Below are 27,685 nucleotides of genomic sequence, written 5' to 3'. Positions count from 1 at the left end.
CACTGGGCAACCTGTGTGGTTTTTTCCCTTCTCTCTCCCTCTCCCCCCCTTCACTCCCAGCCTCCCCACCCATGGGCGTAGCCAGGATTTTAGGTGGGGGGGGGAAGGCTTTTGCTAGGGGGGTTAGAACCGACGTGACTGGTCAGTTACTTAAGTATTTCTATTGTTTTACTTGAGGGGGGGAAGGCAACTGCCCCCCTTGGCCACGCCCATGTCCCCACCTGCTCCCGGGGTGCGTGCCTGGATTCTTTGAGGTGAGCGTTTGGGCAAGGTCAGGTCCAGGTGTGCCTCGCTGGCCTCGGAAGAAATGACAGGGCGCTTTTGCAAACAACTGCCTCGCAGCGCCCCGGGGAATGGGGCGGGGTGCGGCGGCGGAGGAGAAGCTGCGCTGTTGTTCCTCTCCAGGTTGCGGCACGGAGGATCCTGCTGGAGGCGGGCGGCGGAGCATATTCCAGCGGTAAGTCAGCTGGGCGGGTGGCGTGAGGTGGAAAATCAGGCCCTTCCTGCGTGGGTTTGCAAGTCCTGGTGCCTTTTCAAATCGTGTTTGCTGTCTCCTGAAGAGCCCTGGGTGTGGACTGCGGGGCCCCAGAAGAGGAGAATCTCCCCGAGGGTTATGGAGATCGTTGTGGCTTTTAAGGAGAGCGAGCTGGTTTTAATTCCCCACCTCTGCTACAGACCTTGGTGTGCAACCTTCGTCAAATCACTGTCACTTTCCTCTACAGTGGTTGTTGTTGAATTTATATACCGCGCTATACCCAGGGGTCTCAGGGCAGTTCACAGAATACAATCAAGATATAAAACCACAATATACCTAATAAAAATAAAACAACAGCCCAATAGCCCCCATCCAAAAAAACCCCACATTTTAAAAGGGTATAAGATGTAAATTGGATTAGCCAAAGGCCTGGTTGAAAAAGGAATGTTTTTGCCTGGTGCCTAAAGGTGTATAATGAGTTCTGTGTGTTTTGTGAATTAGAGTGGGGGGGGGTATGGATGTGTTTTGTTTCCAAGAATTGCATGCCCTCCAACATTTCTCCGATGAAAATACGGACGTCCTATTCCATAATGGAAGACAGGAGTGTCTGGTGTGCTCTGGTCCATGTGGTCACAAAGAGTCAGACACGACTTAACGACTAAAAAACAACAATTCCATAACGATAATAATAATTTTATTATTTATACACTGTCCATTAAAAACAACCATATCCCTATACAGGCCTGCCTTCAGGTGTCTTCTAAAGGTGGTAGATTCAGTGGCGTAGCGTGGGTTGTCAGCACCCGGGGCAAGGCAAGTAATTTGCGCCCCCTAACCCCTAACCTGCCGCCGCTGCCAGCTTCTTGCTTCTGCCTGGTCTGGTGTGGTTCTCTCCCACGCTCAGCGCTGCACTGGGCAGCCGCTGCACTGTCCCTCTCCCAGATAGTCCCTCGCTCTCTCTCCGCACCGCACGCCTGGCACCCACCCCCTCCACAGTGGGCGGCGACCCAGCGGCTCGGCTCGGATTCGCACAGCCAGCACTGCAGTGAGAGTGAGTGAGCCAGGTAGGGGCAGAGAGCTGCGAGTGCGAGCGCGCCCCCCCCAGATGTTGCGCCCAGTGCGGCCGGGCCCCCCTGCACCCCCACGCTACGCCACTGGGTAGATTTACTTATCACGTTGGCTGGGGGGAGGGGTCGCAAAACTCCATACCCTCCAACATTTCTCCAATGAAAAGAGGAATGTCCTAAGGAAAAGCTGGACATTCTGGGATCAAATCAGAAACAGGGATGGCTTTTCTAAATCTGGGAAAATAGGGACACTTGGCGGGTCTGGGATTGTTGAAGTGGCAAACACAATGAAGGCTGTGAACCATTTTGCAAACGGAAAAAGGAATGGAAGGATTCAGTTAGTATCGTATGGATGAAGGGGGGGTGGAACTGGGCATTTCTGGGGCCTGAGTTTCAGATAATTTGGTTTTCATTTGTGAAAAGGGTGAAGGCTTAATAATGAGATGGGTGAGGTGTTGTCTCCATGCTCGGCTGAACAGCAGTGGTGCAAGGGGCAGTTAGTGCAAATCTGGGCATGGATAGTATGAGCAGTGAAGAAGTGGACATTGCAGACCTGGAGTGGATGAAAATACCTAAGTTGTTGGCATCCATCTGTCTCGAGAGACAATGGAGTGTGCCTCTGGGGGTGAAGTCAAACTACTACATTAGCAGCGCCAAAGTGCCCTCCCAGGGAACAAACCACTTCCACCTGCCTCACTGCTATGGTCCAAAGGAAAGCAGAGCAATACAGTTGGCTCTGGCTTGACTGCAGGAGCTGCCGAAAGGAGGCATACAATGCACTCCCCAACGTCTCAGGGACTCCACTCTGGATTTGTGTAGGGTTTACTCCTTAGCCCCCATCGTTCTGCCCGGACACTGAGGTCCAGCACCGAGGGCCTTCTGGTGGTTCCCTCGCTGCGAGAAGCCAAGCTACAGGGAACCAGGCAGAGGGCCTTCTCGGTAGTGGCACCCACCCTGTGGAACGCCCTCCCACCAGATGTCAAAGAGAACAACTACCAAACAGAAGACATCTGAAGGCAGCCCAGTTTAGGGAAGCTTTTAATGTTTGATGTATTATTGTATTTTAATATTTGGTTGGAAGCCGCCTAGAGTGGCTGGGAAAGCCCAGCCAGATGGGTGGGGTATAAATAATAAATTATTATTATTATTATTATTATTATTATTATTATTATTATTATTATTATTGGCCTTCTCTTCGGCTGCATATATCCCTCAAGGCAGCAGAAGTTTAGGAGCAGAGTTTTCCTTCTCCGAGATGGGCTACGTTCCCAGGTGGATGGGCCCCATCTGCCCTTCACTTTCCTCCGCAGCATGTGCAGAAACCGCCTTTTTGACCATTAGACCCGCTGCCGTTGGTCTCGTCTGCTCAATCCGCCAGAGCCCGTCCTCGCTCACTGGCAGAATTTCTAACTCACCAAGTGTTTTGAGACCAATAGGCTACCTGGTTTAGCCAGCCAGTCGAAGCAATTTCCCGGGGTGTGGCTGCCATCGCTTGCTGACATCTTCTAGGAGCCACAGGGGAGAGCTGAGTGCAGGGTGAGGACCAACGGTGGACAAACGACCCCATACACTCCACAAAAAGAACGCAGCTGCATATATTTCTGGTAGCAGCAGGGTTCAACAGCAGGTGGCTCGAGGGCCACATCTGTCTTCAAACGTACCATCAGCCCCCAGTTGCCAGCTCAGAAGCAAAAGGTAACCTGTTTAAAGAAGCAGCGAGTGATCGGGGGACAAGCTGTGACCCTCTTCCAGAGGAGCCCCTTCTCAAAGCAAACCCTTTCATTTCACTCAAAAGGATGGTAGCCAGGCACCAGGACTCCTGGGTCCTGTTTGTACTTCTGGCAGAGCAGGTGGAGAGCTTGTAGTTGTGGTGCTCAGTGACAGTGGTGGTTGAATGAGGGGAGTGCGTTTTCCAGGGTTCAAGTTCCCAGTTCTTTGAGGGGGGGGACAGCAAAGCTGGGGGAGGGTCTCCAATCGTTCATTCGTAATGCTATCTGTACGCCACTTTTCCACACACAAAAACACCAGTCATGCTCAAAGCGTGTTACAACAAAGATCTCAGGAACGCATCGGAAAATTTAGCCATGCAAAAAACAGTTTCATAATAAAAACAACACAACAGCAAATACAACGAGGCACCAAAAAAACATTTCAGCACTGTAAATAGAATATGATTACATTAGCAACATCCAAACACGAAGAGCAAAAATAACAAGGGAGCTTTCACCTTGGTCCTAGAAGCAACTCTCCCATGAGCTGTGGGGGAGGGCAACCTGGTGCCCTAGTACCACGAGGCCCTGGATGTCAAGAGGCTGTGAGGCCTAATGGCTAGAGCCAAGTGCACCTCTTTGTGGCACAAGGACAGGAGTGGGGGAACATGAGAGGAGCTTTGCTGGATCAGGCCAGTGGCCCATCTAGTCCAGGGTCCTAGTGCCAATCTACAGGTGCCTGCAGGTAACACGCTTTTCCCACTTGTCATTGTTTTGGGGTCAGATTCAATCACACCCCAGAAAATTCAGGTTGCAGATTTATAGTCCATTACGAGATCTTGGGCAAGAAACCCACTTCTCCAAAAGAGCCAACCTTTTTTGTTGTTGTTTGCAAAAAAGAAAGGAATGGAAAAATGAACAGTAAAGGGATAAGACTTGCTTTGACGCAGCATCTTTTGACTTCCCCACAAATGGATCCAGGTGAATGCTCAGTGAACGGGTCATCTGGACGTGCTCACTGCCTCCATCAGCAAGGGCAAATGGGAGCCACTGCGTCTTGTGGCTGTTGATGGAGGAGGGAAGGGGACACTGCATCCCCCTTGAGCGGTTTTAGGCTTGAGCTGGGATCTTGGCGAACGATCAGCGTTCAGCCTGGACACTGAGCTCCCAGCTCCGAGGGCCTTCTGTTCGGTTCTCTCACTGCGAGAAGTGAAGCTACAAGCCTCTGCCTTTTCGGTAGTGGCACCCACCCTGTGGAACGCCCTCCCATCAGATGTCAAGAAGATAAATAAATGCACAACTTTTAGAAGACATCTGAAGGCAGCCTTGTCTAGGGTGGTTTTTAATGTCTGATGTTTTATTATATTTTTATAGCTGTTGGAAGCTGCCCAGAGTCAGATGGGCACGGTAAAAACAACAAAACAACAACAACAGTAGTAGTAGTAGTAATCAGGTACGAAGCTTGGGGTTGTATCCCTGAAAAGCTGGCTTTGTCCTGTCACTTCCGGAAGAATAGCTTAGTCGGCAGAACATGAGACTCTTAATCTCAGGGTGGTGGGTTTGAGCCCCACGTTGGGCAAAAGGATTCCTGCATTTCAGGGGGTTGGGCTCTACGGTTCTGTGAAGGCCCTTCCTCAGCAAATGCGTTATCCTTCCAGGTGCCAGGAGAAAGCTCTTTGTAGTGGCTGCCTGCGACAGGTGTGGATGCGGCAACGCTCCTGGAATCCGCTCTGGAATCCAATCTTGCGTTTTCCCCCTCGGGGAAGGGAGCGGGTGCTCAGAAGCAGCTCGCGACTTCATTGCGGTGCCGGCTGGGAGCCTCCCCAGTGGCGTCGGCGTCGTGCGGTTCCTCAGGTTCCTCTGCTTGGGCGAGGACTGGACCGTACGTGATTCACCTGCCACGCAGGGTGGCTGCTGCTACTGCTGCTGCGTCGTCAAGTCCCTTGGCAGGCTCTCCTGCTTGGGGCCCTGCTGATGCCCCACGGGCAAAGCCACAGGAGCTCCCGAGCCAGGTCCCGGGTGCTTAATTGGGGCTGGCTCAGCAGGCAGCTGCTCGCTGTGTTCCGCCCTCTGGCACTCCAAACGGCACTTGGAGTGCCAAGGCTCTCGCAAACAAGAAAGGGTGTTTTGGGGTGACGGGAAGCAGCCAGGGACTGGGGGGGGGCACACCAGGGAGCAGCCATCTTTGGACAGTGGCTGTTTACATCCCCTATGGTAAAGCACATTTACCTCTCTCCCTCCCCCCCCCAATTCATGGCACCTAGCTTACCGCCCTCCAACAGAGCTATAATTCCCAGCAGCCATATGAACCTGCATAAAGGGCATCTTCACATTGAGGATGGAGCCAGCTTGTTTTTCCCCTGCTCCAGACACTAGGTTAAAAAAAAGGGGGGAAGGACCCCTGGACGGTTAGGTCCAGTCAAAGGTGACTATGGGTTGTGGCGCTCATCCTGCTTTACAGGCCGAGAGAGCCAGTGTTTGTCCACAGACAACTTTCTGGGTCATGTGGCCAGCATGACTGAACCACTTCTAGCGCAACGGAACACTGTGACGGAAACCAGAGTGCATGGAAACGCTGTTTACCTTCCCGCCGCGGCGTACCTATTTATCTACGTGTGCTGGTGTGCTTTTGAACTGCTAGGTTGGCAGGAGCTGGGACAGAGCAACGGGAGCTCACCCTGTCGCGGGGATTCAAACTGCCAACCTTCTGATCGGCAAGCCCAAGAGGCTCAGTGGTTTAGACCACAGCGCCACCCGCGTGTAGGCAGGGGGAGGAGGGGGGCTGCTGTCCCACCCATCAAGTAAACAAATAAAAATACTTAACTAAAGGAGACAAGAGGATAATGGCAGGTGGGTGCCTTGCTCCCCCAACATAAATCCTGGTTACACCCATTCTAGGACCCAATGGATTGTTGTTGTTGTTGTTTTATTTTTACTCTGCCCATCTGGCTGGTTGCCAAGAACCACTGTGGTGACTGTTCCATCTCCACAATCAATGCGTGCAGTTCTCTAGAGAGGAGATAAGATAGCCATCTTCAAATATCTGAAGGGCTGTTGCAAGGAGGATGGAGCAAGCTTGTTTTCTCCTGCTCTGGAGGGTAGGACTCAAACCAATGTATTCAAGTTACAAGAAAGGAGCTTCTGACTCAAGATCAGGAAGAACTTTCTGACGGTAAAAGCCGTTCAACATTGGAACGGTCTCCCTCTAAGCTACCGTTCCCAGGTTTTCTTTGGGGGGGGGTGCTGTGTGGTGTGTACGCAGTCCCTAGCCTGGGGACGGGGGACCCGTGTCCCTCCAGAAGTTGTTGGACTCCAGATTCCAGGAAGTATGGCCAGTAGTCAAAGAAGAAGAAACAAGAGCCACAAGTTCTCTATTCATGTTTTTAACGCAGAGTGGTCCAACACGCAGCCCAAGGGCCACATGTGGTCCTCAAGACCTTTTTTGGCAGCCCTCAGTCATATTTGACGCTTGGTGGGGGGAGCGATAATTCCCAGAACAGAGCACAAGGGAGGAGAGGGGGGTCATCCTGGAGAAGAGGATGTTAAGGGGTGATATGATAGCCATGTTAAAATATATAAAAGGATGTCACATAGAGGAGGGAGAAAGGCTGTTTTCTGCTGCTCCAGAGAAGCGGACACGGAGCAATGGATCCAAACTACAAGAAAGAAGATTCCACCTAAACATTAGGAAGAACTTCCTGACAGTAAGAGCTCTTCGACAGTGGACTTTGCTGCCAAGGAGTGTGGTGGAGTCTCCTACTTTGGAGGTCTTTAAGCAGAGGCTTGACAACCATATGTCAGGAGTGCTCTGATGGTGTTTCCTGCTTGGCAGGGGGGTGGACTCGATGGCCCTTGTGGTCTCTTCCAACTCTATGATTCTATGATTCATTGATTCATTCCATCTACAAAGCTGCCGTCCTTGTGGAGATGGAACGGTCATCACATTTGTTGTTGACTAGAGGGCCCCACTGGGCTGAAATCAGATTGCTGCATTAGCAACACTAAAGGGACTTCTTCGGGGTGCAAGCCTGGGCAAGGGTGTATGGAGGTTCTGGGCTGCCCAGACGACAAGACCCCCTCTTGGCCTTGCTGATGTGGTTCAAAGGAAAGCAGAGCAAGATGTTTGGCGCCAGCTTGACATCAGGAGTTGCCGGAAGGAGGCATACATGGTGCCATCCAACTGTCTTAGGGACTCCGCTCTGGATTTGTGTAGTGTTTACTCTTTAGCCTTTTCTTCTGAAGATATCCTTCAAGGCAGCAGAAGTTTAGGATTAGAGTTTTCTTTCTCTTAGATGGGCTACCTTCCCATCTGCCCCTCACTTCCTTCTACAGCACATGCACAAACCACCTTCTTCTTCTTCTTTTTAAATAATTTTTTATTGAAAATTTTATTTACAACATAACATAAACCCCACCCCAATACAGAAATCCACCCTCATTAAACGTGAACATAACATACAACAAGCATAACATACAACAATACAAACAACCAAATAAAAGGCTTCCTTTATCCTGTATCTGGCCTCCTTATTTACTTCTTATAAGCTGTTTCCTTTATGAATAATTATTAAGATTTTTCTAATTATAACTTAAATATCCACAAAGTCTCCTACAGACATTAATCGAAACAAGTCCAGGTATGTATTTTTAGGCACTGTTTTGTGAAGTATTCTCTGCGTTTCCCCCATGCTTTTTGAAACTCTTGTCTAGTAATTATTATTATTATTATTATTATTATTATTATTATTATTATTAATACCCCGCCCATCTGGCTGGGCTTCCCTAGCCACTCTGGGCGGCTTCCAAAAGAATATTAAAATACTATAATACATCAAACATTAAAAGCTTCCCGAAACAGGGCTGCCTTCAGATGTCTTCTAAAAGCCTGGTAGTTGTTGTTCTCTTTGACATCTGGTGGGAGGGTGTTCCACAGGGAAGGCGCCACTACCGAGAAGGCCCTCTGCCTGGTTCCCTGTAACTTGGCTTCTCGCAGTGAGGGAACTGCCAGAAGGCCCTCGGTGCTGGACCTCAGTGTCCGGGTAGAACGATGGGGGTGGAGACGCTCCTTCAGATACACTGGACTAAGGCCGTTTAGGGCTTTAAAGGTCAGCACCAACACTTTGAATTGTGCTCGGAAATGTACTGGGAGCCAATGTAGGTCTTTCAAGACCAGTGTTATGTGGTCTCTGCGGCCGCTCCCAGTCACCAGTCTAGCTGCCGCGTTCTGGATTAGTTGTAGTTTCCGGGTCACCTTCAAAGGTAGCCCCATGTAGAGCGCATTGCAGTAATCCAAGCGGGAGATAACCAGAGCATGCACCACTCTGGCGAGGCAGTCTGCAGGTAGATAGGGTCTCAGCCTGCGTACCAGATGGAGCTGGTAAACAGCTGCCCTGGATACAGATTTGGCCTGTGCCTCCATGGACAGCTGTGAGTCCAAAATGACTCCCAGGCTGCGCACCTGGTCCTTCAGGGGCACAGTTACCCCATTCAGGACCAGGGAATCCTCCACACCTGCCCGCCTCCTGTCCCTCAAAAACAGTACTTCTCTCTTGTCAGTGTGATCTCTAATTGCCTCTGTTAATCTAGACAGTTCAATATACTCATAACAGTTTGTCTTGCCATTCCTTTTTTGTTGGCACAGTTTCTTTTCCCCACTTTTTAGCAAACCACCTTCTTGACCCTTGGACCCACTTTTGGTTCCATCTGCTCAATCTGCCGGATCCTGTCTTCGCAGGCAGAGGAAGCCCCTAACTTGCTGGGTGCTTGAGAACCACTGGCTATCCTCACCCGGTTTAGCAGGCCAGTTGAAGCCGTTCCCAGGGTGTTGCCACTGTTGCATACTGTCAGTTTCTAGGAGCTACGAACGAGAGCTGAGTGCAGGATCAGGTCCAACGGTAGATAAGCTACCTCAGAAGGAGCATGGTGTGTGTCCCCCTCCCCAAACATCGCATACACCCCAGTCGTCATATTGCATCATAGACCTCCACCCAAAATGTTTGGGGAAAGCGGGGAGAAGACTGGATATGCAGAGTGTAGGTGTTTAATCAGTGCTTAAATGACAGGCAATGTCAGGAACCATATGTACAGTACACAGAACTCAATATCCATACTTAAGCGTTTACCTAGCCATATTAAGACACCTCCTTCTTTTTGGCCAGAACTTTCTCTGCTTCAGGTTACTCTTTGGGTAGGTAACACTTTGTCACCTCCAATTCCTCATTGTTTTTACTCCATAGGCTTGTCTCACGCTCTGCATGTCTTCTTCTGAAGCCGATGCAAAACAGTTGCTCTGGGATCCTGCTCAGTCCATGGTGCCATATTTTAATGGATGAAAATAGGTAAAACGTCTTCTGTTTCCATAGATGGGGGGGCCATGTGTTTCTTTTCAAGCACAATGACGACCCATCAGTGAAACCAAATACCCATGTTTGCTTCCTTGGAGGTGTGCTGCACTCACAATTTCCCTTTTATCCCCCCCCCCCAAGACAAAAACAAGAGACGGAGGGAGATCTTCGACTGGGTGTGAGAGGCAGAGGAGATCTAAGTTAGTGAACCAATCCAGAAAATGACTACTAATTTATTTATCCCTTGGGCTTTGCTCACTAAACTCATCCATCTCCTAGTCAGGCCTTTCAGATGGACCAGACCAGGCATAGGCAATCTCAGCCCTCCAGATGTTTTAGGACTACAAGCTAACAGGACCAGTGGTCAGGGACGATGGGAGTTGTAGTCCCAAAACATCTGGAGGGCCGAGTTTGCCTATGCCTGGACCAGACCAACCATAGGCCTGGACTGAGTCAGGGGGTCTCTGCTTTGCCTAGAAAGCGTGGGTTTGAGCGGTTTCCACCTTGCCCCACTCCTTTCCAAGGGAAACCCTTCCGTTTTGTGATAGATTGGAACAAATGGGCCCTGAGATCATCCTCTGAGACCCTTCTTTGTGCACCTCCTCCACAAGAGGTCCAGAGGGTGGCAACATCCTCAGGGAGGGTCACCTGGTGCCTTCATTATACAGATTTAGGTGCCAGGTGAAAGTGTTCCTCTTCAACCAGGCCTTGGGCTGACTAACATCCTATTGTGTTTGTGGGAGGGAGTGGAGAGGTTATTGGTTCGGTTTGTTCTTGTTCTTATTGTGTATTTTGTTTGTATTATGTGTCTTGTATTTTTATGCTGTGAATAGTCCTGAGATTTCCGGATGAAGGGTGGTATACAAATTTAATAATAATAATAATAATAATAATAATAATAATAATAATAATAACAACGGCAATCTGGGGAAAACTTGAATTGCCATTTGCTCCGACTGAGTGCTAAAGAGCGGTTTCCCCCAGGGAAAATCAGCGGAACAAGATGAAGTGTTGATAAGCCTTGACGTGGACCATCTAGAGACCCTTTGGGGGAAAAAGTTTCATTAGTTAGCAAACTTGATTCTGCAGATGGCACACAATCCTCTGGCACAGGAAACGGAGCAGACCGTTTAGGAGCACTCTGTGAGGAACGTTTTTTGCCACTGACATCCAGTCCTTGCCAGGGTATCTCCCAGGAGGAGCTTTTGAACGGCAAGTGTCATTCGTCTGCCAAAGATGATTCCAAACAGTTCGCTTTGGGAAAGTTTGGGTTGAAATGGCTCCCTGTATACCGCAAAACAGGAGAGCAGTCCCTGTGCATCATTATGCTGTTTTCACCCATATGGCTTTGCAAAGCTGGTACTTCTGCCCTGATGGCCTCTAAAACAAAGCAGCGCAACAGGCTGTACATTGAAATTGACCTAAGATGTGCTCTGTCTTCCATGGTGCCCAGAATCCAAATGAGGCAACAAGCATGAGGCATCAGTCATTCGGTGTAGTTTCCAATTTCCTGTGGATTTTTTTTTGAAATTTTTTGATAAAAAACACATTTTAAGTATTTTGGTTCATCTTTATTATCAAGCTTGAAAATATAATTTATAATTAGAAGTCATTATATTGCCATCCTTTTGAAAATTCAGATAAAATAAGTAGGAGAGCCAGGTTTGGAGCTGGAGGGGGGTGGGCATGCGATTGCTGCATTAGCTAAAACTCTCTCCATCTGCGATTCCCAGAAACTGGTATTAAGGCGGACTTTGGTAATATGGCGCCCTGAGCCAGGACAAAATTTGGTGCGCAACCCCCCCCCCCCCGAAATTCTTATTTTCATGCCCTCTTCCCACTCACATTCCGTTCTGCGCATGCTCTGAAGCACACCAGGGCCTACCTTTGAGAAGGTACACATATAAAAACAGACCCTCCAGGTGTCCCTATTTTCCACAGACAGTCCCAGATTTACAGAAGCCGTCCAGTTTTCTGATCTGATCCCAGAATGTCCCACATTTCCTTAGGATGCTCCCATTTTCACTGGAGAAATGTTGGAGGGTACGTAAATACAGTGGTACCTCTGGTTGCGAATGGGATTCGTTCCAGAGGCCCGTTCGCAACATGAAAAGAGCACTACCTGAAGCACCGTATCTGCGCAGGTGTGTGGTGCAATTTGGCATTTGTGCGCATGCACGAAGCACGTTTTAGCACTTCTGCGCATGTGTGAGCGGCGAAACCCGGAAGTAACCCTTTCCAGTACTTCTGGGTTGCCTCAGGACGTAATCTGAAAGAATGTAACATGAAGCAAACGTAAGATGAGGTATGACTGGGATGATGATGATGCTTATTATTTTGTGTCCCCTCAGCTCGGCACCCTGTTGCAGGGAATGACCCACACCATCCTAAATTTGGCACTGTTGTTATACGGAGGCACACTGTCTTGGCACAGGTTAGTACGCTCACAGAAGTAGGGAGGTACTGAGGAAGGAGCAGCTATAAAATTCCTGGGGAGCCACATCTCTTAGATCCGGTTGTGGAAACTGGCCTTGCAGCCTAAAGGGACGCTCAGATTTCCAGTTTGCCCATCTGCCCCCGCACCACCACCCCCCCAATAACATAGCCTGTCAGCAGGATGCGAGGCTTCCGAAAGACGCTGATCACGCCCAAAGGGACCGGCTGTGGCGCCAGTGTAACAGGTTCCTCCAAATACCGGGAGGAGGGAGGGAAGGAGAAACTAACAGGAATGACGATCAGGCAAAGTGTTACATAGTGGGCATCCTGGAAGGCAGAGAGATTCCTGGGTTGCTAATGTTTTGCTTGCAGGGAGCGGATAAAACAAAAGCTAGTTTTCCTTTCCTTGTCCACCTTGCGGGAGAATCCACTTAAATGCTGAGAGAACATGAGGGAAGGAGGGTATTCCTTCTTCTTTTGAAGCAAGGCTCCTGAGTCCAGAGTTTTGTTCCAAGTTTTGTTGTTGTTGTGGAGAGGAAGTAGTGACTAATGGTTAGAAGAGAGAGGAAAATAATGCCTTTGAGGGGGCGGCATGGGCAGGGTTTCAGATTTGTAATCTCTAAGAACGGGATTTATTCTTTCATTTCATGGAAGTTTTGTTGGTTTTCAACATATTGTAAACATAACCAGGGTAGTTCTTAATGCACCCTGCTAGTACAGTGGTACTTCGGGTTAAGAACTTAATTCATTCCGGAGGTCCGTTCTTAACCTGAAACTGTTCTTAACCTGAGGTACCACTTTAGCTAATGGGGCCTCCTGCTGCCACTGCACAATTTCTGTTCTTATCCTGAAGCAAAGTTCTTAACCTGAGGTACTATTTCTGGGTTGGCGGAGTCTGTAACCTGAAGCGTCTGTAACCTGAAGCGTCTGTAACCCAAGGTACCACTCTATATGTTACGATTTTAAAAGTTACAATATTCAGGGCTTTTTATTTCAGAGGACAGGCAAGCTGTGAAAAAAGGCAAACTCCGTACTAGGGATCATTAGGAAAAGAACTGAAAATAAAACTGGCAACATCATATTGCCGTTATACAAATCTATATGATGTTACTGCTTTTGGTAACACTGTGAGCGGTTCTGGTCGCTTCACCCGGATATTGTAGAGTTGGGAAAAGTTTGTAAAAGGGCAAACCCAAATGATCAAGGGCACAGAGTGACTCCCCTATGAGGAAAGGGTGCAGCATTTGGGACTTTTCAGTTTAGCGGAAAGGTGAGTAACAAGAGACATGATAGAAAGAGGACATGATAGAAAAAAGAGAGAGAAAGCAGATAGTGAAAGCTTTTCTCTCTCATAACACTAGAACCTATGGACATCCAATGAAGATTCAGGACAGACAAGAGAAAGGCTTTCAGACAGCACACTGTTAAGCTATGGAACTCCCTGCCACAGGGGACAGTGATGGCCACCAACTTGGATGGCTTTAAAAGAGGATTGGACAAATTCATGGAGGAGGAGGAGGCTGTCAATGGCTACTAGCAATGATGGCTTTGTTCCGCCTCCACCGTATGCCTCTAAATCAGGGGTCAGTAAACTTACCGTGCCTCAGGCTGGTGTCTCCAGCGCCGATTGTGCGGCAGGCCGGAGGGCGGGGGAGCATGTGCCCATATGCGTGCGCACACGCTATTTCCGGCGTCATTCTGGGTCGGAGGAGCTCCAGAAATAGCTTGTGCGCATGTGCACGGGCCTCCTCCAACCCGGATGTGCACTGGAAAAAAAGCTTGCGCATGCGCGCTATCTATTTCCGGTGCTCCTCCGACCCAGAAGTGGGCAGCCGCACAGTACAGCGCTTGGTAACAGCGGGCAGTGGCAGCAGGTGGCGGGTTGTCACCGCGGGCCGGATAAACGAGTCCCTCGGGCCTTATCCACCCCGCGGGCCTTAGTTTCTGGACCCCTGCTCTAGTGAGTTGTGGGCAATCGCAAGTGAAGAGCGTTGCGGCTGTGCTCAGGTCCTGCTTCACGGCTTCCCACCACGGACACCTGGTTGGCCACTGAGAACAGGATGCCAGACTAGATGTGCCTGATTCAATAGGGCTTTTCATACATGCCATCAGTATTGATGGTGTTTTCCAGAATCCGCTTACCATCTAAAATGGGCACCAATGACAGAGTAACCTCTTTAGTCTGCTAAAGTTGAAGCAGGTGTGTGTGTGTGTGTGTGTGTGTGTGTGTGTGTGAGAGAGAGAGAGAGAGAGAGAGAGAGAGAGAGAGAGAGAAAATGGGACTTCTAAACATCCCAACTTAGGGGAGCTGCCTTCAAAATCAGCAGCTTATTTTGAAGAGTGGGGTAGGCAGTTAATCCCCCTCCACAAAGAGGTGGGTTTGAGGATCCGGTTTCATATGTGAGCCCCCTAATTCCCACCCTCCCCTGCCCTGCCCTGTATTTTGCCCGACCAAATGTGGCAACGCTACACAACCCCAGATCTCATGGTCATCTGAGGTATTCAGAGAGGGCCCCGTTTGAAGGCAGTGGGGCTGGTGGGGGCAGGGGGAGAGAGTTGGAGCTAGGATTTCTGGGACGCTGCCTTGCCCACAAGTCTGATCTCCAGAGGGAGGCAAGCTTTGGGTGCCCCAGCCTAGCCAGCGCAACTTCTGAATGGGGTGTGTGTTTGCCAACCTGCCCATTAGCTAACTGGGAGTGCTTTCTTTGAACTGTCTTCCAGCCCAGCGCTCAAAGGGCTGTGGGGCTTAAGCTGCAGAGGCCACAAAGAGCACGTGTCCCACAGTTATCACGTCCCAGTTAATATTAATTTAATAACAGCCCGCCGTGCTTCTTAAAATGTTGGCTCTGCTGCTGCTTTCATCTCCACCGTGCAGGCATTGCCTCACCTGCATTCACTAGTGAAACCACCCGCCCCCTCCTTGGGGACAGGAGGAGTATCATTAGCTTCATCCCGCAGAAGGGAAACTGAGGCAGGAGGAGGATTGCCGTTTGCAAAACGGGGTCAGAGGGAAGGAGTCAAGAATGTCACGATTGTCAGGCTTTCTTTCTTTGCATAATTTAGACAATAAAATCAAAATATGGGGGGGGGGGAATAAGAGAGAGAACAAAAAAAAAAAAGATTCTCAGACTTGTTATTAAAATAGCTAGTGAGGCAAATCTGCTGGATTTTGCATTGTTTTTGCACAAATAAATGTAATTGGCCCTTGCCAGATATGCTGAGGAACAGGACGCTATGGAAGGCACCCAAAGTGACAGTCCTAAAATCCTCTCTTAGCAATATGCATCTTAAGGACTAGAAACTCAAGAGAGAAAGCCATGATTGTCATGAAGTGGAATCCAGGGGCTGGGGGTGATTCATGGGCCTTTACGGTGCAGGTATGAAATCCCTTAGGTAAAGGTAAAGGGACCCCTGACCATTAGGTCCAGTCGTGACAGACTCTGGGGTTGCAGCACTCATCTTGATTTATTGGCCGAGGAAGCCGGTGTACAGCTTCCGGGTCATGTGGCCAGCATGACTAAGCTGCTTCTGGCGAACCAGAGCAGCACATGGAAACACCGTTTACCTTCTCGCCGGAGCAGTACCTATTTATCTACTTGCACTTTGACATGCTTTCGAACTGCTAGGTTGGCAGGAGCAGGGACCGAGCAACAGGAGCTCACCCTGTCGCGGGGATTCGAACTGCTGACCTTCTGATCGGCAAGTCCTAGGCTCTGTGGTTTAACCCACAGCGCCACCCATGTCCCATGAAATCCTTTAAAATACGACAAAGTGTGGCATGTAAGGCTCTCTGCTGTTTGTTGTGAAGAGAGCATCTCTGAGCATGTGCTGGCTGCTTTTCTGTCACCCCTGGCCAGCATCTACAGTGGGCAGAGCCAAGCTTTTGTCAGGTGTTGTTGAGCACGTCTACGCATGCACCGTGTTGATCCCTGCTGCTGTAATCCCCATCCGAAACTGGGGTATGATCTCCCCTCCAGAACTTGGGTGCAATTGCCAGGCCTAAGTTCTATAAATATATAAAAAGGGAGGTGCTGCCCGGCAATCATGATCTCTCTTGCCTTGGAAACCACAGAGGTGTCTAAAAATAGGCACCCTGTGGAGTAAATGGATAGCAGGAAGGTTTGCTCCTGCCCTCATGTCGCCAGAACTTTGGATGAGCCAATGAAGGACAGACAAAAGGAATCCACCCAGCACATCCCGAAACTGGGGGATTTGTACCCACAAGATACAGACCCTCCAAGTGTCCCTAATTCCCAGGAACAGTCCTTGATTTTCAGAAGCCGTCCTAGTTTATGATTTGATCCCGGAATGTCCCGCTTTTCCTTAAAGATGTCCCTATTTTCATTGGAGAAACATTGGAGGGCATGGAGCTGTGACCACCAAGCCCAGGAGATAACTACAGTGGCACCTCAGGTTGAGTACTTAATTCGTTCCGGAGGTCTGTTCTTAACCTGAAACTGTTCTTAACCTGAAGCACCACTTTAGCTAATGGGGCCTCCTGCTGCTGCTGCGCCGCTGCACAATTTCTGTTCTCATCCTGAAGCAAAGTTCTTAACCCGAGGTAATATTTCTGGGTTAGCGGAGTCTGTAACCTGAAGCATATGTAACCTGAAGCGTATGTAACCCGAGGTACCACTGTAATTTAGACAACCTTTAGAAGACATCTGAAGGCTGCCCCACATAGGAAAGTTTTTTTAAAAAATGTTTCATGTTTTATATGTGTAGGAAGCCACCCAGAGTGGCTTGGGCAACCCAGTCAGATGAACAGGGTATAAATAACAAGAACAAAGGTGATGATGGAACAGGACGACCCTCTTTTCATTGGAGAACTTTTTGGAGGCTTGATGACCAGGATCCTCCAACGAATTCATGGAGAATGGGTACTAGCCACAACAGCTATGTTCTTCCTACACTGTCAGAGGAAATGTGCCTTCAAATATCAGTTGCTGTTAATTATAAGCTTGCTGTTGCCCTCAACTCCTGCTTGCGGGATTCCCAGAGGCATCGGTTTGGCCGCTGTCAGAATGCGGGACTAAGTTTTAAACACCTTCTTTTTACCTCAGGTGTTTTGAGACTGGCCGTGTTTACAGTTATAGTATGGAGCCAAAACCCACGTACATTCTTCTCTTTCTTCTTCACCTGCCTAGGGGGAGAAGGGACTTAGAAGGCCTCTTGCCCAACTACCTGGAGCTGGTAAGTAGGTCAGGCTTTTTGCAAGTGCTGCCTGTCAAGTGTGGCATTCCGATTCCGATAGTTAGCAGCTGGTGCAACCTCCTGCTAAATCACTGGGTAGAGGATACAATTTACGCATGCAAATTGCTTCAGTCCCTGGCAGTCCCTTCCCGGGTGTCTGCCTGGAAGTGTCCAACTGCCTGCCGATTGGGTCCAGCTGCTGTTGGACTGCAAATCCCACCAGCCCTAGTCAGCATAGCCCGATGGTCAGGGATGATGGAAGCTGTAGTTTGGCAACACCCACAGGACACCACATTGTAGAGTCCGTCACAGCAGACAAGACTGGGATAGTGCTTTCAGTATGGGACACAGGTGGTGCTGTGGCCTAAACCACTGGGCCTCTTGGGCTTGCCAATCAGAAGGTCGGTGGTTCGAATCCCCATGATGGGGTGAGCTCCCATTGCTCTTTCTCAGCTCCTGCCAACCTAGCAGTTGGAAAGCACAGCAGCGCAGGTAGATAAATAGGGACCGCTGTGATGGGAAGGTAAACGGCGTTTCTGTGCGCTCTGGTTTCCGTCATGGTGTTCCATTGCTCCAGAAGCAGTTTAGTCATGCTGGCCTCATGACCTGGAAAGCTGTCTGTGGACAAACGCTGGCTCCCTCGGCCTGAAAGCAAGATGAGCACCGCAACCCCATAGTCGCCTTTGACTGGACTTAACCATCCAGGGGTCCTTTACCTTTACCTAGTGCTTTCAGATGGAAACCTAGTATCGCAAACAGGTTGTTCAGATTCAATTCACCTTTTCTGTGCGCACCTTTGGCAAATTAATCTCAGCTTTAAAAGTCTGCACTGGCAGGGAGGTGCTCTCTGAGGTTTCAAGTAAGGACGGTACAGGGAACTGAACCTGGGACCTTTCGGGAGTGGAGTACATGCTCTGCAAGCTATACCCATGGCCCTTCCTAGCTGATCCCAAGACTGGATTTGTTTTGATGCTTCAGAACTGTCGCCTGCTGTTGGAGGTGTTGATCTTGCCCTTGCCTGGGGCTGAATCCTGGAGGCAGGATGGGCGGGTACCGCTTGGGGAACAGGTCCCGGTGCAAGCTGGAAGGCGTGTTAGCTGAAACAGGAATGTGGAAGCCGAGTGGGGGCAGGTGGAGCGGACACCCAGGGAGTTCTGATCCCCAGCCGTCAACTTCAGGCAGCCTTTCCCATTTTGCAAAAGCAACAGCTCTCTCATTTTTTAATTTTTGCACGGTGGATGCTGTCAGAGCAGAATTTGGAGGCAGGGGCCCAGAGCTTCCTCCCACAAACACCTCACCAGACGGAATATGGGGGACTCCTCCAAACACAGCAGGGCTGGCTTAACATCGCAGCCACATCATACATTAAAAGCCACATAGCTTCTCTGGGAACTGTAGTTTACCCCTCAAAACTACAATTCCCACCACCCTTAACAAACTGCAGTTCCCAGGATTCCTAAGAGGAAGCTTTGTGCTTCAAATACTTGGTGCGAAGTAAAAAAAAATACCTTTAAACCAACATACTTCAACCTTGGGTCCCCAGCTGTTGGATTGCACCTTCCATCGTCCCTGACCATTGGCTAAACTGGCTGGGGACTTGCAGTTGAGCACTGCTTTGTAGAAACCACTGCCCCCTCCAATCTCACACACAGATTAATTTTGAGCCACAGATTTGGTTGCTGTGAGCCTCTAAGCAGCTACAGAGTGCCACTTACTATTGGGGTATCTGCAATTCGTTAGCTAATCCACGCCGCAGTCTAGGGGTGGCAACAGGATGTAGCTGATTAAATCAACTAGAATCTGTGCAATTCCTTGGTTGAGGGTGCACTTTCTCAAATGTTCAGCACTCTGCATCTGGTCAAAAGCAGTCCTTTTTGTGCCCTTACAATGGTACCTCGGGTTACATACGCTTCAGATTACAGACTCCGCTAACCCAGAAATAGTACCTCGGGTTAAGAACTTTGCTTCAGGATGAGAACAGCACCAGGAGGCCCCATTAGCTAAAGTGGTGCTTCAGGTTAAGAACAGTTTCAGGTTAAGAACAGACCTCCGGAACGAATTAAGTACTTAACCTGAGGTACCACTGTAGTTCAGGAGACCCCTGGTGGCAAGAGGGCCAGGTCACAGGGTGTACTGTGTGGGGAGAGGATGAGCCCCAGCAGCTTTCTCAAGCAATAACTTTGGCGTGGGGGGCGTGGGGGGTGAGGAGAGAACAAGCTTAGACGCTTGTTTCCCCCCAGCCTTGTCCAATGCCTGCTTAAGTTTAGGAAGTGCAAACACCCTACGAACCCCTTTCTCCTGTGAGAAACTTGCCATGGTTTTTAGAAACAGAAACTTCCTAAACTGGAGGCTAGTTTCAGATACAAGAAGGGCAACCCCTCCCCTCCCCAGTTTTGGACCGGGGAGCTAACCTGGGGAGACAGGCTCCTTCTCCTGATAAGATCTCCAGAGCAACTAACGGAGGCGCTGCCGTGGCAGCTACGCCCGGCCATGGGTGCGAAGGGAGGCTGAAGGCAAGAGCAGGCTTGCAGGAGTTTCGTTGAGTAAGGCCTGAGTAACAGTTCATGTAACCGCTCACTTTGCCCCCTCCCAAAAGGTGAGCCAACAGTTTCCAGCAAAAACTGTTTTCTTCCAACAGGCTGCTTGGGCACCGTGAGCCGTGCGCCCGAGAGATGCTCCCTGGAGCTGTTGGCACTGTTCCCTTCCCTGACAGCTGAGAAGCTGAAGAAAGGCCTCCTCCCCTTTATTTTTTCTCGATTGTGCAGTTCCGGATTGCAGGAGAGACCTGTGCTCTGGCCTAGGAAAAGAAAAGGACCATGTTTTTCCTGGGCCCGGCTCAAGATGGCTGCGTTTTTAAAGCAAGAATGGAGAACCTGGGGCCAAATGAAGCCCTGCTAGATCTCAGCGTGTGTCTGTATGGAAAGCTATAGCATCTGCATGGCTGAGATGTAGTCTGTTGTAGTCTTGTTACTCAGCCAACATTTGCCTCTGGCACTGCACCCCCCAAGTATGTGGCCCCTGGGAGCTTTCCTATGACGGAATGTGGCCCTCGGGCTGCTAAGGGTTCCCTTTCCCCCTTTTAAAGGCTTGCACTAGGGATAAGGGGACCTGTGGCCCTCCAAATGATTTATAATTCCCACCCTCCCTGACCGCTGGCCACAATGAATGTCTCAGGGACTGCCTTCTCCAGTACAGCCTCGGGTTTTAAGCTCACCTGTTGAGGTCCTGAGCCAAGTTCTAGCCTCTTGTGGGCTGCAGCTGTGACTTACCTTGCAGGTCCTTTTCTTTGGTGGCTCCGGGAGTGATGGAACATGCTCTCCCAGGGACATAGGGAACAGCTGGTCCATCTAGCTCTATGCTGTAGACACTGGCTGGCAGCAGCTCTCTGGAGTTTTCCTAGTCCTACCTGGAGATGCTGAGGATTGAACCAGGGACCTTCTGTGTGCAAGGAAGGGGCTGTGCTTTTGAGCTACCGCCCTTCTGTGCGTGTTCTTTCCTGGTCCTGCTTCAAACATAATTAAATAACTAATAATAATAATAATTTTGGAATTGGTCTCAGAGCATGTGTAGAGTGTCTTTCGCCAGCACTCGTCCTCGGCGGGCTTCATAGGGGCGGGATTAGAGGAGAGACCTCCCAGGACAGGCAGCAATGGCTTTCGGAGGAGCCTTTTAAAAGAATGAACCCACCGCCGCTTCTTCCAATTGCTCCTCTCCTGCTCTGCTCCGCCGCTGCTCCGCTTCCCTCTAGCGGCGGCCGGCGGGATCGTCGGGAAGGGAAGTCGGAAGCGCCGCTTTGCCCGGGACCGGAGATCAGCTGAGCGGCTGCAATTGCAAAAGCGGAGGTAGAGGAGCGAGCGAGCCCCGCAGGTACGTGTGGGTCGCGACGGGGAAGGTGTTGCATATGCGTGCAAACGGTTCGTGGGGGTGGGGTGCGTTGTCCCACACTTTCCCTGGCCCCACAGAAGCCCCACCGCTCTGCACCTCCACGAGTCCATGTTGTTTGTAGGTCTCCCTCCAGGCGCACAAACTTTCTGTGGATCCAGACCTGGCCACCCCCCTTCCGTGGGGTGGGGCTGCGCACCATCCTTCCTACAGCACCCTATGGAAGTCACTTTCTCTCCTCCCCTGTGCAAAGGGGTTTTCTCCCAGCCCCACACAATGCGGGCCCCATTTCCTGTAGCGGGGGAGTATGTGACCCCCTAGCTCCCTGGAGGATCTTGGGCGAATCCTGCTCCCTCGGCCTGGTCTATCACACATACCGGTAGTTGTTGTGAGGCTAAAATGGGGAAGAAGGGAACCGTGCACAACCAGCTGGAGCTGCTTGGAGGTGGGGTAGAAATGCATGATGGGAGTTGTAGTCCAGCAACATCAAGAGGCCACAGGTTTGCTTGACATATTATTATTACATTTCGTAGAATTGTAGAGTTGGGACCATGTGGGTCATCTAGTCCAGCCCCCTGAAATGCAGGAAACTTTTGTCCAACATCGGACGTGAACCTACGGCCCTGAGATTCACAGTCTCATGCTCTACTAACTGAACTACTCTCACTCCCTGTCTGCCTATGGCCCAGAACTCTATGGGGCAGCCATTGCAATAGCCAAGCATCTTTCTTTCTTTCTTTCTTTCTTTCTTTCTTTCTTTCTTTCTTTCTTTCTTTTATAGGGTTTTTTTTTGGGGGGGTTATAAACAAGAATAATGTTATACAAATAAGTATACCAAGTTTTCTCATGTCATTTGTATACCGTATCACAAAAATAGCATAACAAATGTGGAAAAATATCTACAACTTATGTTTCACTATTAGTGGTCAATGCATACGTTCTTGGTTCATGAATTGGCTTAAACAATTAGGAAGAAGAGGGGGGGAGGGCTTTGTATTATTAATAAAGATAATTAAATTTGTATACTGCCCTTAATCTGCAGATCTCAGGTTGCTTCACAACATAAAAATGCAACCCCTCCTCCCTCTTCCCTTTCATTCTGCATGGGACACAAAAGTCCTCTGCTGTTTCTCCAAGCAGCTGGTATTTTAGAGGTTGACTGCCCCTGAGGCTGGCAGTTCCACTCATAGACTTGTTCTTCCTGGGCAGAGATTTGCTTTAACAGGACTGCTGCCACAGGAAGCTGCCTTATAGCAAGGCAGGCCAACGGTCCATCCACCTCAGCATCGTCTGCACTGACTGGCAGCGGCTCTCCAGGGTTTCTGGCAGGGAGACTCTCGCAGCCTCACCTAGAGACACCAGGAATTGAACCCAGGACATTCTACATTCAAAGCAAGCGTTCTGCCACTGAGCCACATGGGCCTATCCACCCCTAGCAGGACGGTTGCTATTTATGTGGAATCCCGCATTGATGAATTGCTACCAATTTAAGGCCTCTGTAATGCCCTAAATGATGCCCTCTGGGGTGACCAAAGCAGGACAAGGAGGAGGTGGCCCTCCACATCCTTAAGACTAGGGTTGCTGCTAAGTGGGATGTGTGAAGGCCCATCATCCATGAGCATGACTAACATTCTCTTTCTTTCCCCCTAGTCTTCTGTCGGCCATGGGGTCCAGGAGCGGGGAAGGCTGGGCCAGCGCAGTTGCTTCTTTCCGCTCGTGCCCCACAGCCTTCCTCTCCCATGGGGCTGGCGACACCTTTGTGGCCGAGCTGTTGCAGGAGCTCCGAGGCGAGAGGCTGGGGGAGCAGATCAAGGTACGTGAGACCCACGGCTTAGAGGGTGTTTGTGGGTGGGGTGAGAACATGCCTCTAACTTTCCCCCAGCGCCCACAAAACGGTAAGTTGTGAGACTGGCCTTGTCGCTCGTTTGGGAAGACCACCCTGTCAATGAGCCCACTAAAACCACTAGTCTGGAGAGGAGGAAAAGTCTGCAAAGAGTCTCGCTCGCAGGTCCACCAACCCTCCAGTATGGCACCCACAAAAGGTCTTCAAGTAAACATCCCCTCAAAAATCCACAATGCACAAGATTGGGGTGGGCAGCAACACACCATTTTGTGTTCCTGTTTCTTTCCCTGCTCTTTCAGACACGGCTGCCATTTGGGATGGTGCTGCGTTGCCTGTGGCGGCCATTTTGTCTTAGCCGCACCTCACACGGCTGCCATTTTGTGATCAGCTTCCTCAGAATTCGGAATGTGCCCACTGGTGTACAAAACTGTGAATCAAACCAATCTGCACATGTAAATGCAATGTGAACACCAACAGATACTTATAACACAAGGTAAAAAACAAAACAAAGAGGCAAATAAAAAACTCAAACGACCTAAAGAAGTAGGATGGGGGAGGGGAGAAAAAACATTTCAAAAAGCTATAAATATTTGTTTGTTTGTCTCATTGATGGCCCACCTTTCTTCCATGGAGCTGAAGGTGGCATACATAGTTCTCTACTTTCCACATTTATCCTCACAACAACCCCCCAAGGTAGAACAGTGACTAGCCTAGGCTCACTGAGTGGGGATTTCAACACTGCTCAGTGTCGGACATGCCCTCTCATGTAGGGCCTTCTAAAGACTTTTTTTCTTTTTATATACTTTTTAATTAAATTTTCTGTTTTACAATTTAGAATGCTCATTTAAGCATCCTTAAAATATCAATGACTTCCCTTCTTCTCTTTCTAGGGTCATTTTGCATATTTTACAAAAACTAAACCATTCAGTATTCCATTATTAAATCCATCAAAACTTATTTACACTGTTGAATTTATCTTAGCGCTGCCGAAGTTTTCAAGTGTACACAATGTTTTCCCATATATTCAATAAACGTTTTCCAATCTTCTCTAAACGTATTTTCTTCTTGTTGTCTTATTCTATATGTTAAGTCTGCAAGCTGTGCATATTCTGTCAGCTTAAGTCTAAAGACTTGTTTTTTCCACCTGGCTTTCCCTGACAGCTTCTTCTTTTCCCCCTTCTGGACAGATCTCCATGTTGACCCTCCTTTTGGAGTACCCCACCCTGTTGTGCCCAGATGCCAAGGCTGGGCAAGAGGTGGCCGCGTCCCTCCTCTCCCTCTTCAGCCAGTTGGGCCCCTTGTCCAAACAGCAGGCGTATCTGCGGTGCCAACTCCTCTATGCCATGGCAACAGTACTGGTGGCCACAGACTCCTTCGCCGAGAGCTGCCAGGCTGCCCATGAATACTTCTCTCTGCTGCTGCAACTGGTGTCCGACCTCAACGACTGCCGTGGGGGAGCCGCGGAGCGCCCCGTGCGAGTTGCGGCTTGTGAGTGCCTGCGGGAGCTTGAGAGCTGCTACCCGGGGCTCCTCTCTCAGCGCCTGGCCGTCCTGCGCTCCCTGCAACACCAGGAGACATCGCCCGCCCACCAGGGCTACACGCTGCTCTACGGGCTGGCCTTGAGGAACGCCATCTTGCGCTTGGCCAGACGGGGAGGCCTCGGGACTCTGGGAGAGCTCCTGGAGAGCAAAGAGGGACTGGTGTGGGAGGCCACGAGGGAACTGGGGGACCTTTCTGTGGCGACCCTCGAGCAGCTGGCCCTGCTCCCCTCGCCGGGCGACGTCAAGGACCTGAAAGCTGTGGTGTCCTCCCTCCTTGACAGCTCCTACCTCCTGTCCTCTGTGGCCCAGAGCCACCTCCTGTGGCAGCTGGCCCAGGCCGTCAGCGTCGTGCGTACACAGTCTCCCGCCATCTTCAAGGCGCAGCTGGTGCGCCTCTTTGGCACGGCGGGGGTGACGCTCCAGCATGCCGTCTTGCAGCTCAAGGGCCTCTTCACCGACAGCCTCTTCACGGCTGAGGACGAGGCCTTCCTGCTGCGCCGCCTCGTGGGTCTGGCCCAGCACCCGGCCTTGCCCGCCCCGGTGAAGCTCTTCCACTTGGACTGCCTCCTGCACTTCCCTGAAAACCGGCCACTGGGCTCGGCCACGGAGGACGAGGGCCTGCCGGTCCTGCTCACCCCTCGCACCACGTCCGGCCTGTTCCCCGGACTCTTCCAGGACCAGGGCACGGTTTTGGCCCGGCTGAACCTGCTGTGCCTGGTGTGCGTGGAGAGCGAAGGCCCAACGGCCGAGCGCGCTGTGGGATACCTCCTGGAGCACGTGTTGACCCTTGCGGGGCTGGTGGCCAGGGGAGGAGGACCGGAGGCCACCCGGCTTTTCTTCCGGGCAGCCTTCTTATTCGCCCGCTACTTTGGCTCCCGAGAGCAGCCAATGGCAGAGCTCACCCAGTGCCTCTTGGGCCTGTACCGCCAGAACTGCACCCTGGCGCCGAACCTGATAGATCTTCTGGATGAGGCGTGGAAGTTTCCAGAAGAGGGCGGCTGGGCTAGCGGGCTGGCCCAGGCCTTGCAAGGGCTCGTCGTGGGCATTCCCTTGCAAGAGGAGGACCTGGCCTGGCACCTCAAGGTCTTGGCGCGGCTGGCAAAGGAAAAGGACGTCCCTCAGGGGAGCACCATGCAGTTCCTGAGGCGCCTGGTAGCCTCGGGCCACCTTGGGGGCTGGCGCTCAGGCCAGGTCCTCCTGAGTGTCTGCCGCAACTTGATGCGGCTGCGCCCGCTGCCTGCCCCAGCCCACTTAGCCGACCTCCTGCAAGCTGTGTCTCTCAGCCACCTGGATGTGGACGTGCGAGACCGGGCTCGCTTCTACTACACTTTGCTGGCCAACCTCTCTGGCGAGAAGCTCGGGGCCGTACTGGCTCCGGGAGGTGCCGTCAAGGCCCGGACGCTCTCCTCCTCCATCGTGGCTGACAGCCAGAGCTTCGTGGCCTCTTTGACCGTGCACCCGGTGCAGCCAGCCCCACTGAGGCTGCGGCGGGTGGGGGCGAGCGGCAACAGGCCTGAGCAGGCCCCTCGCCCTGAGCAAGACGTGGAGGGCTATTGCCAGTGGTTGCTGGAGCCCCGCGCCCCATCGCAGCTCAGCTTGACGTACCAGCTGGTCCACACGGGTCCTTCAAGCCCCCCCTACGACCTCCTGCTCTGCGTGGTCCTTCGCTTCATGTGCTTGGACCGGCATTATGAGCCTGTCCCGGAACTGTGTGTGCCCTGTCTCGCAGCAGCGCGCCCTCCCCGGACGCTGACGCTCACGTTGCAGCCACGTTGCCCCTACCCGACGCAACTTGATGTTTTTGCTCTCTACACAACCCAGGAAGGCCTTACGCGCTCCAGCCAGCTGGAGCCGTTGGAGGTAGCCTTTCCCGATCTCTTCATGCCCCTGGCAGTGCCTTCCTGGAGTTTAGAAAAGCGCCGCCGTCTCTTTGGCGCCCTCTGGCAACGCCTTCACCCCGACAGCAATGAAGCAGGCGCCGAAAGCCTCACCACCTGGCCTGTGGCACCTCAGTCCCTGCCGTCCCTGGTATGCGATCACTTTTCCCGGTACGTTTTGGCCGAGCAGTCGGGCTCCTACGAAATTGGCATGGCCCTCCCTCCCCAGTACCACATTCTCCTCCGGGTGCAGAGTGTGGGAGAGGCGGCCTGCGTGGGCATTCGCACAGACAACTGGAGACTGCTGCCCTCGCTGAACAGCTACTTGCAAAGTCTCGTGGAAGCGAATTGAAAGAATGGATTCCGGAGGGTGGGGAGGAAGCCCGCGAGGTAACGCGGTCTGGGCTTGTATATCTGTTAAACATTTTGGCATTCCCAAAATAAATGCATATGTATGGCTATATTCTGCAAGTCCGATAGGAAAGGGTGTTGCGATGACCAAGACCCAGCCACCCTGGGTTTCTCAAAAACAAGTCATGCCAGACAAATCTCATTTCTTTTCTTTTTTTGATAGAGTTACAAGCTTGGTGGATCAGGGGAATGCTATGGACGTAATGTATCTTGATTTCTGATAGCTCAGTCGGTAGAGCATGAGGCGATCTGAGGGTTGTGGGTTCAGACTGCACATTGGGCAGAAAGATTCCTGCATTGCAGATGGCCCTCACGGTTCCTTTCAACTCTGCAGTTCTATGATCAAAAAAAAGGGACGTTATGTGTATGTGTGTATGTATAGCCATCCCAGCTCCTGCCTGCCTGCGCTACCTCCTGCAAAAAGTCTCAGTATATATCTCCTCAAATAATGGACTGTGCTGGTGAGACCGTGTCCTCTTCCTGCTCAGTTCCTCTCTGCGCTGGCTCAGCCTCTCTGGACAGGGAATGTGTCGGCTTAAGCACGCCCACATTTCACTGGATGCCAGGACAGGACCGTCTCCCTCCTGCCTGTTCTGAACAGAGGAGAGATGCAAAGACCTTCTAGGAGTCTTGGTTGACGCAGCAGTGTGACGCGGCAGCTAAAAAAGCCAATGCAATTCTGGGCTGCATCAATAGGAGTATAGCATCTAGATCAAGGGAAGTAATAGTGCCACTGTATTCTGCTCTGGTCAGACCTCACCTGGAGTACTGTGTCCAGTTCTGGGCACCACAGTTCAAGAAGTACACTGACAAACTGGAACGTGTCCAGAGGAGGGCAACCAAAATGGTCAAATGCCTGGAAACGATGCCTTATGAGGAACGGCTAAGGGAGCTGGGCATGTTTAGC

At 50.9% G+C, this 27,685-nt stretch overlaps 2 protein-coding genes across 3 annotated transcripts in view; one reads left to right on the top strand and one right to left on the bottom strand.

Moving 5' to 3' along the window:
* LOC309521277 (serum amyloid P-component-like) overlaps nt 1-27,685 on the bottom strand; it is a 54,528-nt gene that overhangs the window by 19,669 nt on the left and 7,174 nt on the right. The window lies entirely within an intron of this gene.
* AP5B1 (adaptor related protein complex 5 subunit beta 1) lies at nt 259-26,830 on the top strand. 2 transcript variants are annotated; one of them, XM_082203560.1, is made up of 3 exons: nt 259-457; nt 22,757-22,919; nt 24,137-26,830. In XM_082203560.1, exons 1-3 carry the CDS (start codon nt 354-356, stop codon nt 26,717-26,719), a joined length of 2,850 nt encoding a protein of 949 aa, XP_082059686.1. In that variant the 5' UTR covers nt 259-353; the 3' UTR covers nt 26,720-26,830. The 2 variants fall into 2 exon arrangements, with proteins under 2 accessions (XP_082059686.1, XP_082059687.1); XM_082203561.1 differs by lacking the exon at nt 259-457 and adding an exon at nt 19,244-21,091.

The sequence above is a fragment of the Podarcis vaucheri genome, assembly GCF_965113315.1.
Source record: "Podarcis vaucheri genome assembly, chromosome: 16".
NCBI lineage: Eukaryota > Metazoa > Chordata > Lepidosauria > Squamata > Lacertidae > Podarcis > Podarcis vaucheri.
This window is presented reverse-complemented; position numbering and strand designations above follow the sequence as displayed.

Coding starts and splice junctions, on each gene's coding strand:
- AP5B1 (XM_082203560.1), top strand. CDS start 354: ATGGGGCGGGGTGCGGCGGCGGAGGAGAAGCTGCGCTGTTGTTCCTCT. Junction 458..22,756: donor CGGCGGAGCATATTCCAGCG/GTAAGTCAGCTG, acceptor CTTTCCCCCTAG/TCTTCTGTCGGCCATGGGGT. Junction 22,920..24,136: donor GGCTGGGGGAGCAGATCAAG/GTACGTGAGACC, acceptor CCTTCTGGACAG/ATCTCCATGTTGACCCTCCT.